The sequence below is a fragment of the Tauraco erythrolophus genome, chromosome Z, assembly GCF_009769465.1.
Source record: "Tauraco erythrolophus isolate bTauEry1 chromosome Z, bTauEry1.pri, whole genome shotgun sequence".
NCBI classification, from domain to species: domain Eukaryota; kingdom Metazoa; phylum Chordata; class Aves; order Musophagiformes; family Musophagidae; genus Tauraco; species Tauraco erythrolophus.
The window spans coordinates 34,338,235-34,354,877 of record NC_141496.1 but is presented as its reverse complement, the minus strand read 5'-3'; the positions used below and the strand labels follow the sequence as shown (position 1 = coordinate 34,354,877).

The following is a 16,643-nucleotide window of genomic DNA, read 5'->3' as shown; positions in this document are numbered from 1 at the left end:
GGCATCTTTTCCCCAATGTGGGTTTCTCCATGAGCCGTGAGTGGGTCTCTGCTCCGCCAAGCCCATCTTGGCTGCAGGGATGGGCATCTTGCCACTGGTTGCAAGGGAAAAACTCAGCTCCGGCACACCTCCTCCCGCTCCATCTTCACTGACCTGGTGTCTGTCACACCTGCCCATGGCAGGGGGGTTGGAACTAAATGATCTCTGAGGTCCCTTCCAACCCTAACCATTCTATGATTCTATGATTGATTGTTCAGAATATAGTAAAATAAAAGTATGGTGAACTGGATGTGTTTTGGGTGTGTCCTGTTTCTTTAATGACCAAAGGCTTAAAGAAATTAGTAGGGAAAATTGTATTCTGTCGGTTCTGTGGACACAGTGTTGTCTGTCTTTAAAGACAGAAGCTTTAAGATGTACTCTTTGCAAGTGTTGAGCTTACAAAAATGCAGTTTGTGATACTCTGTGAAATGGAAATACACACCGGAGAAACGAACTTTTTACCGTAATTCCTTACAACAACTTCTTGCCTCACAGACTGTCCAAAGCAGCCCAGTGCACGGGGTCAGGTTTCCAGGTAACGCAGGAAACCCCCAGAATTTGCCAGCCCACAAAGCAGAGCCACAGTGCCCGGAGGTGTGGATGCTGCCTCGCATGGCATGATCCTGTGGCCTGTGAGCCAACCAGTAGCAGACTGTGATCACATCCTAGTATTTCCAGTCTAGTACTTCTTTTTGTATCTGGCCGCCTTAAAATGCTTATTTAAAAAGAAAACATTGGACTTGTCTGTTAAAAGCAAAACTTTGACTTTTTGCAAGTTATTTATCATTTGTGTGTGAACCTTTGTTTTGAAGAGTTACAAAGAGAGAAGGGAAAAGCCCCCTAATGCCTTCCTTCCTGCCTCCGTTTGCAATAAACAATCTGTCTGTGTTGGTGCAAAACTGAGCTAATTTAAGTCCAAAACAGACACATTTAACAATGTGGCCGTATTCAGTTACTCTCTATTAGTTATGGTAATGTGTCTGCATTATTGTAATGAGTTTTTGCCAGCTAACAGAGGAAAACATTTCTCAAACATGCATAATGAGGTACACGGTATTACCATGGAAGAGACCCTGCGGAGTGAAGGGAGCAGGCTGGAATGCCAACAGGTTCACACGTATCTATTAGATGTGGCCAGGTCAACACAGCCTCTTGAGATTTACCTGAGATTACCAAGGAAGGGCATTGGCCTGATCAGCTTCTGAAATTGTATTTTATCTTAAAGTATTTACAAAGGCAGGAGAGGTACCACTGTCCTGATGAACAAAAAACGGTATTATTTTTGTAAATACAAGGTCCTAGTGGTCACTAGAGAGGTACGAGACTGAAAATGTGAATTTGCCAACAAATCACATGAAAATAATCACCTGCCGCCTTTGTCAGGATAACTAGCCTAGTCAGTGAGAAAAAGGTCAGTGGGGAAATCCAGACTTTGCATGTCCTTGGGCAATGGCCAGTCTCATCTTATTTTAAGCAAGCTATGGAAATAGAGTCTAGATAAAATTACTGCAAGTTCAGTTCACAACTGGCTAAAAGGAAACTCAGTAGTAGATACCAATTAAAAAGTGAGAAGGCTGATCAAATAATGTCTTCAAGAATTGGATGTAGTACTGTTTGGTACTTTTTTAATAAGTAATTTGAATGCCAGGAGTAAGCACTTTTTTCTTATTAAACATGAGAAAATGCACCCTGGAAGAGCTATCAGCACTTCTGAGGATAGGCTAAAATTCAAAGTAGTCTTGATTAGCTGGAAAATTTATCTGAAATCGATCAGATAAAATTCATCATGGATCAAAGGTCAAAATAAAAAAGAAGGAAAAATACTAAAATGGTGAACAGCACACCGCCTAGGCTGCAGTTTTGCAGGGGAAAAAAAGCCCCACATGCCTGGGTATTTCAGAGAACCCGAAGCAAAGGATGAATCAACAGCATGATGTGGTGACGAAGGAAACAAGTGACGTCCTAGGGTGATTTAAAGGAGTGTTGTATGTAAGACACAAGAGGCAATTATTTTATTCTTATTAACACTTGTGAATCCTCAGGGTATTACCTCCGCTTCATGGATTTGTGTTTTAAGAAGGACGTAAAGAGATGAGAGAATTTGGAGGAAAATAATATAAATCAGGGACTGGTGAATCATACTAGGTTTGTTTCAGCTGTCAGAGAAACCTTGACAAGTCCTTGACTATGAATAAGGCTCATACAAGAGCACAGCAAACGCTGCCACTAAGAATGGAAAAAAGAAATGTCTTTGTTTTTCAGACAGGGCTGTTCTGGTGAGCTGTTTGGAGAAAAAAAAAAAAAAAAAGAACTCTAAGTGGTTAACCATTAAAACAGCCTGTCAAGCTATCTAAACTGGTGTCACTGGAACTTGGGAAAAATAAGTTGGAAATATTTGTCAAGAACAGCCAAGGTATGTGTGATCCTGCACTAGATCAGGGAGCTGGACCAAATGCCCCGGGGATGCTCTTTGCAGCCCATTTCCGTGTGCTGGGTGTGGGTTTAGGCTTCACCACTGTTTATTTCTTCCTGAACAGGGTTCAGTCGCATTCACACAGCACCGTTTCAGCTTTACCCACCTTTATAATAGCGCTTTATCAGCAGCAGTTATTATGAATAGACATGACTGACTTACTTTAATGAGGTTCTGTTAAAACCACACACGAGGTCACTGGTGTTGGAGTAATTTCTTCTTAGAAAAGTCACTTTTAGCCTAACTTTCTCAGAGGAACCTTGTTGAGACTGGGATGGCACAGCTGCCCGTCAGACAGCATCTGGTACTTTACAAGCAACCGGCACAACATGATGTGATACCCATAGAAAAGAGAGATGTAGAGAAAAAAACCTTGAGATTATTGGATGGCTTGGTGAGAGCCAGATAAAGAGCATCAAGCCTTGTGTCACTGTACCAGTGCTGATTTGTCACCCAGAATAAGCAAGGAGAAGGCCTGCTGAAGAGCCAGTGACACCCTGCACGGGCAGGAGCCTTGTCCCGAACTGACCTTCCTCATTCCCTGCATGAGTGGCGTTAGCCAGAGCCTAAAAGCATGCGTGCCGCGGCAGACCATGAGGACTGGAGAGCCGCACTGAGCAGCTTCCTTGGAAAACAGACGTTGCCATTAAAAATGCAGTGCAGGCACTGGAACCCGCACAGACGGCCACGCTGTTCCCCACACTGGTACCTGCACAGACACCACCGCCGGGGTCTTTGGGGGAGAAACAGCTTCACACAATCACAGCATAAACACATTTCGGTTCATGTTCAACATCTCAGGCTCCTCAAGGCCATCAGTCGGACTGGGAATCCAGCATGGCAACCAGATGTGGGGATGCAGGTGTACCCCCTGCTCTGGCAGGTGCCTCCTGGGTCCCGACGATAGCATCTGACACGGCTCCCTCTCTCTGTTACCTGCTATGACGTTTGTCAATCATTTTCATACATGTGAGCTATCATCAGTACGCTGAGGGTGTCAATACGCATGTGCTAGCAGCTATAAACACTGCACATCATTCGTGCCCAGTCCTACAGAAACAGAGCTCTCGTATCACAGACAAATGTAGGTTCGGTTTCATTTGTAGTGTCAACAGGACAAAAAATATTCTGCTGGTGGAGTTGGTGTAATGGAAATCTTCTGAATAAAACCGGAGCTAAATGCGAAGGATACAGTCTCAGAGCAATTCCTTCATTGCTCCGCCTTGAAAGATGCTAGGCAGGAAAAAATATAACAATGTTGTAGCAGACTTCTGCCACAAGCAGGGGTGTTGTATACACATACATCCCATTGCAGCGTGCCTGTAAGCCCCCTGCTCAGTGTGCATAGCTCATTAGTGAAGTAATACAAGAATTACACCAGCTCAACTGAAACGAAACGGTCACGTAGTACTTTTCTAGCGGATTTAAACAACAACAGCAACGACAAGAAAAGAAAAAACAGTAAATTCCTAGACCGACCGATTTTATTTTGGATTGACGTATCACGAAATCCACAAAGTACAACCAGAACACTCGTAAGGCTTTGTAAAGATAACAAGTAACTCGGGTGCTGAACGGGAACAACGTTCGGGCAGTTTGCATAGCAACAGCCATCCTGCTGATTTTGCCCTCGTCGGAAAGAGCGTTTGACACGAAGACACACCAAAGAAGTAAAAAAAAAAAATATATATATACAAATATATATATCCCCCAAGCTCAGCCAACGCTAAGGTAAAAGACCACGGGCACCGTTGTGCGGCTGCCCAAGCGCTTCCCAGCCCACAGCCCCGTCCCGTCCCGTCCCCTCCTCGGGGCGAGAGCAATTCCGCGACGAGCCTCCGCCGCGGCGCCCACCCGCGCGTGTCCCGGCCCCGCCGCCGCGCTAACACTCCGCCTTCGGCGGGGCCGGGCTGGCCGTGGCGGCTGCGGGCGCCGGGGCGCCGGGGATGGGGCTGCTGCGGGTGCCCGGGGAGCCGGCGGAGCGGGGGCTGCCGGCGCGGCGGCGGAGCGGGCGGCGGAGCGTGGCCCCGCGCCGCCCGGGGCCGTCGAGGCCGGGACAGCAGCAGGCGGCGGCGGGCGCCGTCCCGGTGCAGGTGCCGGTGCCGGTGCCGCAGAGGCCCCGGCGGAGGCGGCGCGCCCCGGGCCGGCGGCCGTGGAGCAGCAGGCAGGCGTAGGGGTTGAGCGCGCTGTTGGCCGCCGCCACGATGCCCAGCGCCGCCAGCGCCTCCCGCCGCCCCCCGCCGCCGCCGGGCGCCGAGGCCAGGCCGAGCTCCACCGCGCAGCGGGGCAGGCGGCAGAGCGCGAAGAGACCCGCCAGAACCAGCGGCAGCCGCAGCGCCCGCGCCCGGCCGCGGGGCAGCCCCCCGCCGCGCCGCCCGCCGCCCGCTGCCGCTGCCGGCGGGCGGCCCCGAGGGCGGCCAGGCTGCGGGCGCAGGCCCAGCCCAGGAGCCCGGCGGGCGCCAGGAAGCCGGTGGCCGCCCCGTAGGCGGCGAAGGCCAGGCCGTGCCAGCGCGGCAGCTCCTCGAAGACGCTGCGGCAGCGGGGCCCGCCGGGGCGCGGGGCCGGGCGGAAGGCGAAGGCGTGGGGCAGGGCGAGCAGCGGCGCCAGCAGCCAGCCCAGGGCGGCCAGGGCGCGGGCGGGCAGCGCCGGGCGGTGCCGCTCCAGCGCCAGCAGCACCAGCCCGTGGGCCGAGGCCAGCGGCCCGCAGCGCTGCAGCAGCGGCAGCAGCCGGCAGGCGGCGGCGCCCGGGGGCCCGGCGGAGCCGCCGCGGAGCTCGGCCGCCAGCCGCGGCAGCAGCGCCAGCCCGCAGCCCGCCAGGTCGGCCAGCGCCAGGTGCCCCAGCAGCAGGTCCCTCCGCCGGCGCGGCCGGCCGCCGCACACCCGCCGCAGCACCAGCCCGTTGCCCGCCAGCGCCAGCAGCAGGACGGCGCCCGCCCAGGCCGCCCGGGGGCCGGGGAGGGGCGGGGGGCCGCCGGGGGCGGAGAGGTTGAGGCCGGGGGGGAAGGGGTCCTCCTCCATCGCGCCCGCCCCGGCTGCCGCGGGGGAGCCTCCGCTGGGATCCCCGCGAGCTTCCCCGGCGGCGCCGCGCCGCTCCCCGGGGGCATATATAGGGGCTCGCCGTCATCCGGCACCGGGGGTGGGCTGCGCGCACGGCGGATCGCACGCCCCCCGCCCCCGGCACCGCCGGGCGTCTTCCCTCCGCGGTCCGCTCCCGCTGTACGGCCCGGCAGCGACGGGCATCTTCCCCCGACGGCTCGGTACCCTCCTCCCCGCCCCGGCGGAGCGGACTCCTCCGCTGCCCGCCCCCGGCACCCCCAGCGGAGCATCTCCCCAGGACAGCGGGGGGGGCTGGGGGTCGCGTCGCCGTTTGTTCTAATCTCCGCACGGGAGCTCTTGGGAGCCGGCGCAGCCCCCGAGGGCTGCCCGCCCCCACACCCGTTTTCCCGGGCACGTGGGGCCCGCGCCCTGTGTGTTTTTTTTTTTTTTTTTAACTTTCCGCAAAAGGAGTAAAAGAAGTTAGAGCAGGATACAGCAACGAATTAGTACGACTCCTAAAGCCAGCTGTATTTCTAGCCGGAAAACGAAGCCTTTCGCCGCTCCCAAACCCCTCCGTCGCTCCCAGCAGATGGCACTTGGCTGCAGGGTGTGCAGTGACTCAGGAAACGTCGAAGCAGCCAAACTCTTAAGAAAACATTAGGAAAAATCTAGTAGAAAATCAACTTGAAGTGTGTATGTGTGGGAGTAACCTTTTCCCTTTTCGATGGAAGTGCCTCTGCTTCCAATGGTAGGTGCAGCTCTGGAGCTGGTTGGTAGCTCAGGATTTTGTCGAGGGACCCGGGAGAGTTATGTGGGCAGTTACACCGCGTGTCTTGTTTGAATGGATGGTTTTAACACTGCCATCGGCTTGAATAAGACACGAGCAAGTGAAACCGGACATTATTTCACCTTAGAATGTGCACTTTGCAAAGGGCTGTGAGGGGGCAGGCAGACAAATTGCCTTTTTAATGTGGTTTTGATAGGCAGGTGGTGCTCACCAGCTCAGCTCTTAACACTTGGGGCTCTGCTCTTTAAAGAAAGGGAGGAGAAAGCAGGTCTGCCTTCATCTGGTTCCAGCTGTGGAGGCAACATTGTCCATCTGAGTGGCACCAAATCAGGGGCTGAGATGGAAGAGGAGAAGGTGGTGATGTGTGAAAACCACCTCAGAGGTCTGTTGCTCTTCTTCCCTTATGTTGAGTCCTGTCCCAAACTCGGGGTAACTCCTCTAGGCAAGAAACTGCTGCTTCATTTGGGGCTTTCACTGCCTCCTGGCCTGCTGTAGGTTGAAATATCTCATTTTCTCTTCATACTTTGCAGGTACGCATCCACTCCATGGATGAGAAGGTGGCCAGCGATAGGCCTGCAGTAAGAGAGTCTAGTTACAGGTCTTGTGTGATGAGGAGTCCTTAGCTATGCTTTTTTTTTTCTGAGGGAACAACGTCTTTTGCCATCATGCGTTCAACAAACTTGTTTGTGCATTAAGAAGTGTATGTATGAAATTCAACAAGACCAAGTGCCGGGTCCTGCACTTGGACCACAACAACCCCCTGCAGTGTTACAGGCTTGGAGAAGTGTGGCTGGAACGCTGCACAGCAGAGAAGGAACTGGGGGTGCTGGTCGACAGCCGATTGAACATGAGCCAGCAGTGTGCCCAAGCAGCCAAGAACGCCGACGGAATCCTGGCATGTATCAAAAACAGTGTGGCCAGCAGGAGCAGGGAAGTGATTGTCCCCCTATACTCAGCACTGGTGAGGCCACACCTGGAGTACTGTGTCCAGTTTTGGGCCCCTCACTTCAAGAAGGACGTTGAGGTGCTGGAGCGGGTTCAGAGAAGGGCAACAAAACTAGTGAAGGGTTTAGAGAACTTGTCCTGTGAGGAGCGGCTGAGGGAGCTGGGACTGTTTAGTCTGGAGAAGAGGAGGCTCAGGGGGGACCTTATTGCTCTCTACAGTTACCTGAAAGGAAGTTGTAGGGAGATGGGGGTCGGTCTCTTCTACCATGTTATGAATGACAGGACGAGAGGGAATGGCCTCAAGTTGCGCCAGGGGAAATTTAGGTTAGATATCAGGAAAAATTTCTTTACAGAGAGGGTTGTGTGGTATTGGAACAGGCTGCCCAGGGAGGTGGTGGAGTCCCCATCCCTGGAGGTGTTTAAAAACCGAGTAGATTTGGTGTTGAGCAATATGATTTAGGGACCCTGACATTGCAGGGTGAATGTTTGGACTCGATGATCTTGAAGGTCTCTTCCAACCAGACGATTCTATGATTTTATGATTCTATGTTGCCTCGAGGGCTTTCTTTGGAGGACCTCCCATGTGCAAAGGCAGTTCATAACCTGCAGTTGGTAGTAGATAAGTGTGAAAGTCTTGACCATAAAATGAAGCTGTTGGCTATTGATTGCTGACACCAGTTGGGCCATGTAGGGTCCACAACGTGTTGACAGTCTGAGCCAAGTTTCAGACTGGGTGCCTGGATAAGTTATGTATATAAACCCCAGACTGATGGTAGAAACGCCATCGCTGAATGAACTGGAGATTTGGTGCCAAGTGTTATTTTAATACTGGTCTGGACATACATATATATGTATGTGTGTGTATGTGTGTGTGCACGTTGATGTATGTAAATATATGCGTGTGTGTGTATCTTTCTATATGTATATGCCTATAAGTACACAATTTTTTAGAGATGTCTTTGTAAGAGTGTTTTTAACTACAGGCTTCTGCATTTTAAGATTTTGGCCAATTTGGCAAGTTTATGTGCAGAGTCAGCCAAAAGGCGATAGCAAAAAATTAGGGATTTCCTACCTCAGTTCTTGTGGTTAGCTCGCTACATGCTATTTTCTTTAGAAAACAAACATTTTGGATGGTGCTGTGAGTCTGACAGTGACGTTTCACTTTCTGGGTAAGACTGGGTGGAAGTTCCTGTGAACTGGAAAGCAGAGGTTGATTGCGTGCCAATCAGATAACAAATGGCCCTGAAAACGCCACACGATTATACACACCAGTCTTCCCGGTGTAACATTTTGTTAGGAAACACACAGCTGCGGATCCTGAATAAACACGCAACATAACGTGTGACTCCGAGCAGGGCTTGCGGGGACGAAGGCGGCAGGAGGAACCCCGAGCTCACTTCTTCTGTTATCAGGCCAACGCCAGCACCTCCCCGCTCCTTATCAGTGCTGGCAGAGCTGGCTCCTGCCACACGGTTCCTCCATACATCCTTCCCATATGGTGCCATAGGGGCCGGCCCTGCTGCCTCCCGTTTGCACGTAAAGCGAGTCTGTGACGCACGCCGTTACATATATGAACGGGGCAGGCAGTTGCGATAGGCACAGCACAGAGAGGCAATGCTGGACCTCATCATTCTGACCCTCCATTTCTTCGTCTGCCTCCTCATCTCCTTTGCCATCTGGCATGGACCTAAGGTACGGTGCGGCTCTCGGTGGCTCTGCACCCCCCTGCAGCAGTGTCCCCCTGGCCCACGGTCCCCCTTTGTACCTCGGCAGGTATAAAGACCTTTTTTAGCCTGATTTTTCAGAGGAAGTGAGGGTAGTATGGTTGTATTGGGAATTTGGAGGGAACTGGGACATAGTAGCTAATTTTAATAGGAAGGCTGGTTTTGTGATAAAACTTCTTATGTTCTCCACTGGGAGAGCCTATAAGGCATTTGAAATACCGAAGAGGAGGAAGGGAAAGGCAGAGGCATTTGCTAAAAAGCCCAGGTTGAATACAGCTGCTCAATAAACAATTCTTTTCCCTTTTCCAGATAATATTTTCAAGTTTTTACCAACTTATATCAGTTTGTATTTCTATCCATAATACTATTGAAAGAGTATTGGATTTATATGTGAATGCTACTGTTTACCCATTGTATAGCTAAATAATATAGCATTTTACATGTTGCATCCGTGTATTTTTTGCTTGTGGCTTTCCCAAGGATATGGTGTGGAGTAAATGAATAGTGATTTAGAATTTTATCTTGCCTCAGCTTCAGGTATCAGGTTTGCAACAGCTGGTTTTCCTGGTCCTGATCCTGTTACTGAACACGTTGGCCAAACGTTATCACCAGACTCATGTGCTTTGCTACGTGTGCGCGTCGATAGTCTTTCACCAAACCTTCTGCTCCTTTCGCTTCATGTGTTAAATGGGTCAGGGTTTCCTCCGGGACCAAGACATCCATTCTACGTGTAGAAATTCAAACAAAAAAACTGTTTCATAAGGTGACTTTTTGAATTTTTTTTTGTGTTAAGGATGCGGATTTGCACAGCTCAAGCACAGGAACAGTTGAAACGGAGCCGGATGGTCTTATATTAATTGGCAAAGAAGGCGACATAAAGAAGTCCGGAAGAGTAACAGCCAGAGTCAATGGCAGAGAAGTTGTTGTTTTCTACCATGAAGGGAAATTTCATGCTATGGACTCTCGCTGCTACCGTAAGATATTTGCACGTATGATCTCAATGTTGCAACGATTAAGCATAAAATCTGCTGCATAAATTAATACTGTGTTCTGCCATGTTTCAGATGAAGGAGGCCCTTTACGACTTGGAGAAATAGAGGTATGTAAGCAAAACAAAAATACTGTAAAGGCATAGAGTAATTTAAAATCTCTAATGCATTTTTATGAATGCTTTTATCTGAACGTAACATTGAAAGAAATAGGTATATATGTAAAGTAGCATACAGCTGTACAGCCAAATCACCAGACATCTCGTTTGGCTTAGAGATTCTCCCAGGAGAAGAATCAGAAGCTAATGACTTGCATTTTTTTCTTCTTTTTCTTCGCAGGATATCAATGGTCAAGCATGTATTGTTTGTCCTTGGCATAAGTTTAAAATTACTTTGGAAACAGGAGAAGGATTATATGAAGGAATAAACCCTTTGGAGCCATCACCAACACCACAGTGGCAATCAAAAGGAGTCAAACAAAGGATTCATAAAGTCACAATAGTCAACGGAAATGTCTATTTGAGTCCTCCAGATTTGTCTGTAAGCTTTGACTCCGATTATTTTGCTGATAAGTACAAAAATGGTGGTGATTTAGCCATGGAAAAACAAAGCAACTCGGAAGCAGCAGAGCAAGTTGTGACCAGAAAGCAGAACCCTGGGGAATGCACCAACAAAGAACCACTGTCGTGAAATAAAAATGTACTGTGGCCATAAAAATTGTCTCCAGATTAAATTCTATTATTAACATTACGTTGAAGTATTGAAACACGTAGAATTGAGTAAGATAAGAAGCTCTGCATTGTCAGAAATGTGACTGCTCTTGTGCCAATGATTTTTTTTTTTTTTTTTGCACTGGCATTTCAAGAAGACATTTACAGCAGAGTGCTTCATAATATTTGATATTTTAGAAATCCTACTTTGCTAGAATTGTTTTAATTTTTAGGAGTATGTAGAGTATTACTGCTTATAAAGCATTACACAGTTTAAGGTGAATAGTCAGATGTAAAGGTTATGTTAGTATACTTAACAGTTTATACTTATAATGCCTTTGATATAAAAGACATGGAAATTTTAAACTTTTTAGATATGTGAGCAATCTCTGGATTATTAAGTGCTACAAAGAGAAGTACAAAACTTGAGCATATTTTAGTGCATGCCTATTTCTGTATTACTACTGTGTTTCCACATAATTATTTATTTTCCTTCTCCTCATTGAACTCCTTTTGGTAGTTCATCAAACAATGTGACAAGCATTTGTGATGTGTAGCTTGTTCTTCCTGATTCTGTTGGGTAAGAAAGAAGCTGTTAGGTATAAAAACCTGATACATAACGTAGTGGCTCTTATTTGTTTGGTTTTATTTATTGTAAATATATTTGTATACATTCCTTTGAAAAATTATGCTTTCAGTTTAGAGCCAAAAGTTAGATTTCTCTATATGTGTTTACTATAAAATGTCAGGTTTGCCCCAATAACCCCCTCTTCATATAAGTGTATTTAAAAGTAGTGAAGCATAGGGAAGTATCAGAGGAAGACGTCGGTGCCTGATCGATCACAATGAAAAAAGCAAAGCACACGATCCATTTATTTCGCTGCATCCAAATTTAGATGTTCACCTCCGATCATGCCTCCTTACGTTGTTTTTGTGGTTGATAGGGAGAAGCGGCACCTTCAAGGTGCTGTTGAGCTGACCTCTTTCAGTTTTGTGTTTTAGAAGAACTGCAGCACAGAAATGCTTTTCTGCTTCACTTTCTCCTCCTCCTCTTCCTCTCGCTGACCACTCAGCCAGTGAGTGCCAACAAGATCGGATGCCAATCGCTGCCTTTGGTCGGATGAATGACATCTTGATCATCTGCTAGGAAATGATGTTATTTACTGATCAGTTCGAGGAGGGGGGTTTGGGGTTTTGGGGGGTTATTTTTGTGGTTTTTCAATTGGTTGGTTGGGGGGGGGGGGTTTTGGGGGGTTTGTTTTTTTTTTTTTAAGGAATACATAAACTTCTGTTCTTGCAGCCACAGGGTAGAAAGCAGGAAGATAAGGTGGGGGGAGGTCCCAGAACCTGTGTCCTTTTGGGAGGTGCAGAGGGAGATGGAAAATTGCTTCTCTTCCCTCCCTCCTCACCCAACTACCTGCACCCGCCATGAAACTTATGCATCAATGTCTTCTCCTGTTCAAAGACATGGATCACATAAACAAAAAGTATTGTAAGACCTTCACATGCACCTGCATTGATTGCTTAGGTAGTATTTTTAGCTCTGGAAATGGAAGGCCCAGTGACGGATGAGGTGGCTGACGGTCCATCTGCACTGGAGGTGTCACCAGGGTCAGAGATGACAACCTCCAGTATCAGGACCTCCTCCACAGGGAAGAAAAGAAGGGTAGTAGTTATAGGTGACTCCCATCTGAGGGGGACAGAAGGTCCCATATGCCGGGCTGACCCTGCTCTGAGGGAAGTCTGCTGCCTCCCTGGAGCCGGGGTTATAGATGTTGCTAGGAAACTTCCCAGCCTCGTACAGCCCATGAATCATAGAATCATAGAATCATAGAATGGTTAGGGTTGGAAGGGACCTTAAAGATCATCTAGTTCCAACCCTCCTGCCATGGGCAGAGAAACCCTCCACTACACCAGGTTGCCCAAAGCCTCATCCAACCTGGCCTTGAACACTTCCAGGGATGGGGCATCCACAACTTCTCTGGGCAACCTGTTCCACTGCCTCACCACTCTCAGTGAAAAATTTCTTTCTTGTATCTAACCTAAATCTGCCCTCTTTCAGTTTAAAGCCATTGCCCCTTGTCCTATCACTACACGCCCTTGTATCGGTTATTGCTTTTCCACATGGGAGGTGACGAAGCTGAAACACGGATCAAGAGAGACTTCAGGGCCCAAGGAAAGCTGGTAAGGGGATCTGGGGCACAGGTTGTCTTTTCCTCTATCCTTCCAGTTGCAAGCAGTGATGCTGGAAGAAGCAAATGCATCTAGTCAATTAATATGTGGCTCCGTGGTGGTGTCATCGCCACAATTTCAGCTTTTTCGACAATGGAATGGGCCACACAGCACCAGACCTACTGGCACCAGATGGGACTTGCCTTTCTCAGAGGGGAACGAGGGTCTTAGCACAACAGCTAGCAGGGCTCATTGACAGGGCTTTAAACTAGACTCAAAGAGGGAGCAGGGTAATATCAAGATTGATAAATATATGCTGGAAGCACCTGAAGAGCAGCAGAAAGGAATTCCAGCTGCTCCAGTCAGCAAGTCAGATTCATCTGGGCCCAACTGAAATGCCTCTATGCTAATGCACACAGCATGGGGAATAAGCAAGAGGAGTTAGAAGTGTGTGCGCACCTGTTGGAATACAATCTTATTGGCATCACAGAGACATGGTGCGATGAATCCTATGACTGGAGTGTCAGAATGGAAGGATACAGGCTCCTTAGGGAGGACAGGCAGGGGAAAAGAGGAGGAAGTGTCACCCTCTATGTCAAAGACCAGCTGGAGTGCAAGGAACTGTACCTGGGGATGGATGAGGAGCTTACTGAGAGCTTATGGGTCAGGATTAAAGGGAGGGAAGGGACAGGTGAAGTTACAGTGGGGGTCTGCTATAGGCCACTCAACCAGGAGGACCGAGTGGATGAGGCCCTCTACAGACATACAGGAGCAGCCTCATGTTCACAAGCCCTGGTCCTCATGGGAGACTTTGACCACCTGGTATCTGTTGGAGGGACAACACAGCAGGGCATAGGCAATCCAGGAGGTTCCTGGAATGCATGGATGATAACTTCCTTCTTCAAGTGACAGAGGAACCAATGAGGAGAGCTGCTTTGCTGGACCTTGTTCTCACCAACAAAGAAGGGCTGTTGAGGAACGTGACGCTCAAGGACAGTCTTGGCTGCAGTGACCATGAAATGGTGGAGTTCCAGATTTTTAAGGAAGCAAGGAGGGTGCACAGCAAGCTCACTGCCCTGGATTTCAGGAGAGCAGATTTCGGCCTCTTCAGGGATCTCCTCGCTAGAGTACAATGGGATGAAGCCCTGGAGGGAAAGGAGGCACAATAAAGCTGGATAATATTTAAGGATTACCACCTCCAAGCTCAGGAGCGGTGCATCCCAACAAAGAGAAAGTCAGGTAGGAGCACCAGGAGGCCTGCATGGATGAACAAGGAGCTCCTGGACCAATTCAGACACAAAAAGGAAGCCTACAGAGGGTGGAAGCAAGGACAGGTAGCCCGGGAAGAATACAGAGAAATTGTCCGAGCAACCAGAGATCAGGTTAGGAAAGCTAAAGCCCTGATAGAGTTAAATCTGGCCAGGGACATCAAGGGCAACAAGAAAAGCTTCTATAGATATGTCAGTGATAAAAAGAGATCTAGGGAAAATGTAAGCCCTCTCCAGAAGGAAACGGGGGACCTGGCTACCTGGGATATGGAGAAGGCTGAGGTTCTCAATGACTGCACAGCCCAAGTCACAGAAGGCAAAGACAGAAACTGGGAGAATGAAGAACCGCCCACTGTAGGAGAAGATCAGGTCCGAGACCATCTAAAGAACCTGAAGGTGGACAAGTCCATGGGACCTGATGAGGTGCATCCGCAGGTCCTGAGGGAGCTGGCAGATGAAGTTGCTAAGCTGCTATCCATCGTATTTCGGAAGTCGTGGCAGTCTGGCGAGGTTCCCAATGACTGGAAAAGGGGAAACATAGCCCCCATCTTTAAAAAGGGGAAAAATGAAGACCCAGGGACCTACAGGCCAGTCAGGCTCACCTCTGTGCCTGGCAAGATCATGGAGCAGATCCTCCTGGCGACTATGCTAAGGCACATGGAAAGTAAGGAGGTGATTGGTGACAGCCAACATGGCTTCACTCGGGGCAAATTGTGCTCAACATGAGCTAGCACTGTGCACTGGCAGCCTAGAAAGCCAACTGTATCCTGGACTGCATCCAAAGCAGCATGGGCAGCAGGTCAAGACAGGGGATTCTGCCCCTCTACCCTGCCCTCAGGAGACACTCCCTGCTGTTCAGTTCAGTTCTGGAGTCCCCAACACAAGAACGACATGGAACTGTTGGAGCGAGTCCAGAGGAGGCCATGAAGATGATGTGAGGGATGGAACACCTCTGCTATGGAGACAGGCTGAGAGAGTTGGGGTTGTTCAGCCCAAAGAAGAGAAGGCTCCTGGGAGACCTTTCAGCATCCTTCCAGTACCTAAAGTGGCTACAAGAAAGCTGAAGAGGGGCTTTGGACAAGGGCGTGTAGTGACAGGACAAGAGGCAATGGCTTTAACCTGAAAAAGTGGAGATTTAGATGAGATCTCAGGAGGAAATTCTTCACAGTGAGCACGGTGAGGCACTGGAGCAGGTTGCCCAGAGAAGTTGTGGATGCCCCATCCCTAGAAGTGTTCAAGGCCAGGTTGGATGGGGCTTTGAGCAACCTGGTGTAGTGGAGGGTGTCCCTGCCCATGGCAGGGGGGTTGGAACTAGTTGATCTTTGATGTCCTTTCCAACCCAAACCATTCTGTGATTCTATGATTTTTATTGTTGTTTTGGTTTTGGTTTTGTTTTTTTTTAAGTACTTCGTTAATAGAAATTGACTATTTTCATCAGTAAAGATGCAGTTCAGTTTAAGGAAGTAACAATTATGAGTAATATGCTATTGCCCGTATGACATTTAATGAAATGTTAGCAATAGGAAGTTTTACTGGAAAGTTTTGTGAACATGTTCATGTTAGTGGAAGAGTGCTCAGCTTTTGCAGAATTGAATTTCCTGGCTAAAATGCAGCAAAGTATTTAATCATATGTTTACTGTTAATCATATGAAATCAGTGGAACTGCATGTCCAGGCTTACATAAGTCTCTTTTCTTCTGTGTTTCTCAAGCATAATAACTGTCTGCAAGCTTTGAGGTGTTTTTGCTTTTACTTTGAACGTGTTCTTATTCTCAGGGAGATCACATTAATTTCATATCTAAAGTTTGTCAGTTAGTTTACTTTCCCCTCAATTTTCTTGTCGATCATCACAGAAGGAACAGAGAGTTATTAACTCCGATGGCTGTGAACAAAGAGAGAGTTGGCTGGCTGTTAGATTTTCTTTTTTTGTTTGTTTTTTTTTTCTCTTTTTTTATTATTTTTTGATAGCGAAGAACGAAGCCTACAGCATTTTAAAGTCGCTACCTTTAAAAAATATATATGCACCATTACATTTTATTTCTCTGAGCTTCGAAGTACTTGAATATGCACCTGATTTGAAAAAAACTTAACCATTTAGTGTCCCAGAGTTGGACATTTCTGAGTCTCTTGTTCTGCCAGCCCTTCCTAGGTCTGTGGTTATACTGATACATCATGTGAAGACAAAAATGCGGGGGTTATCCTGAAAAGGGAGCGAGTCAGGGGATTGGGAGGGAGGGATGGAGCAGGAACACAGCAGGATCTCGGATGTGGTAGGAGAGCGGGATGGCAGACACTGGAGCTGGCTGAGGAGCAAGGAGTGTCAGGACGGATGAGAAGAGGAGGTATTGGTACTCATGGGGGAAGGAGACTTCAGTGGGGAAAACCAGGAAAAAACAGAAAAGGCAGCAAAAGGCACTTTCGGGAGCAAGGAGACTGGAGCGAGGTGGAGGACCGAGAGCTGTCCAGGGAATGCTGGTGGGGCTGGGAGATGTCCGGGACGT

General features: G+C 48.7%; 1 protein-coding gene across 1 annotated transcript; it reads left to right on the top strand.

The window, feature by feature from the left end:
* The first annotated feature begins 8,555 nt into the window (after window positions 1-8,555).
* Window positions 8,556-11,327, top strand: RFESD (Rieske Fe-S domain containing). Its single transcript, XM_009990791.2, has 4 exons — window positions 8,556-8,972; window positions 9,798-9,978; window positions 10,069-10,103; window positions 10,333-11,327. Exons 1-4 carry the CDS (start codon window positions 8,895-8,897, stop codon window positions 10,681-10,683), a joined length of 645 nt encoding a protein of 214 aa, XP_009989093.1. The 5' UTR covers window positions 8,556-8,894; the 3' UTR covers window positions 10,684-11,327.
* Window positions 11,328-16,643: the final 5,316 nt, after the last annotated feature.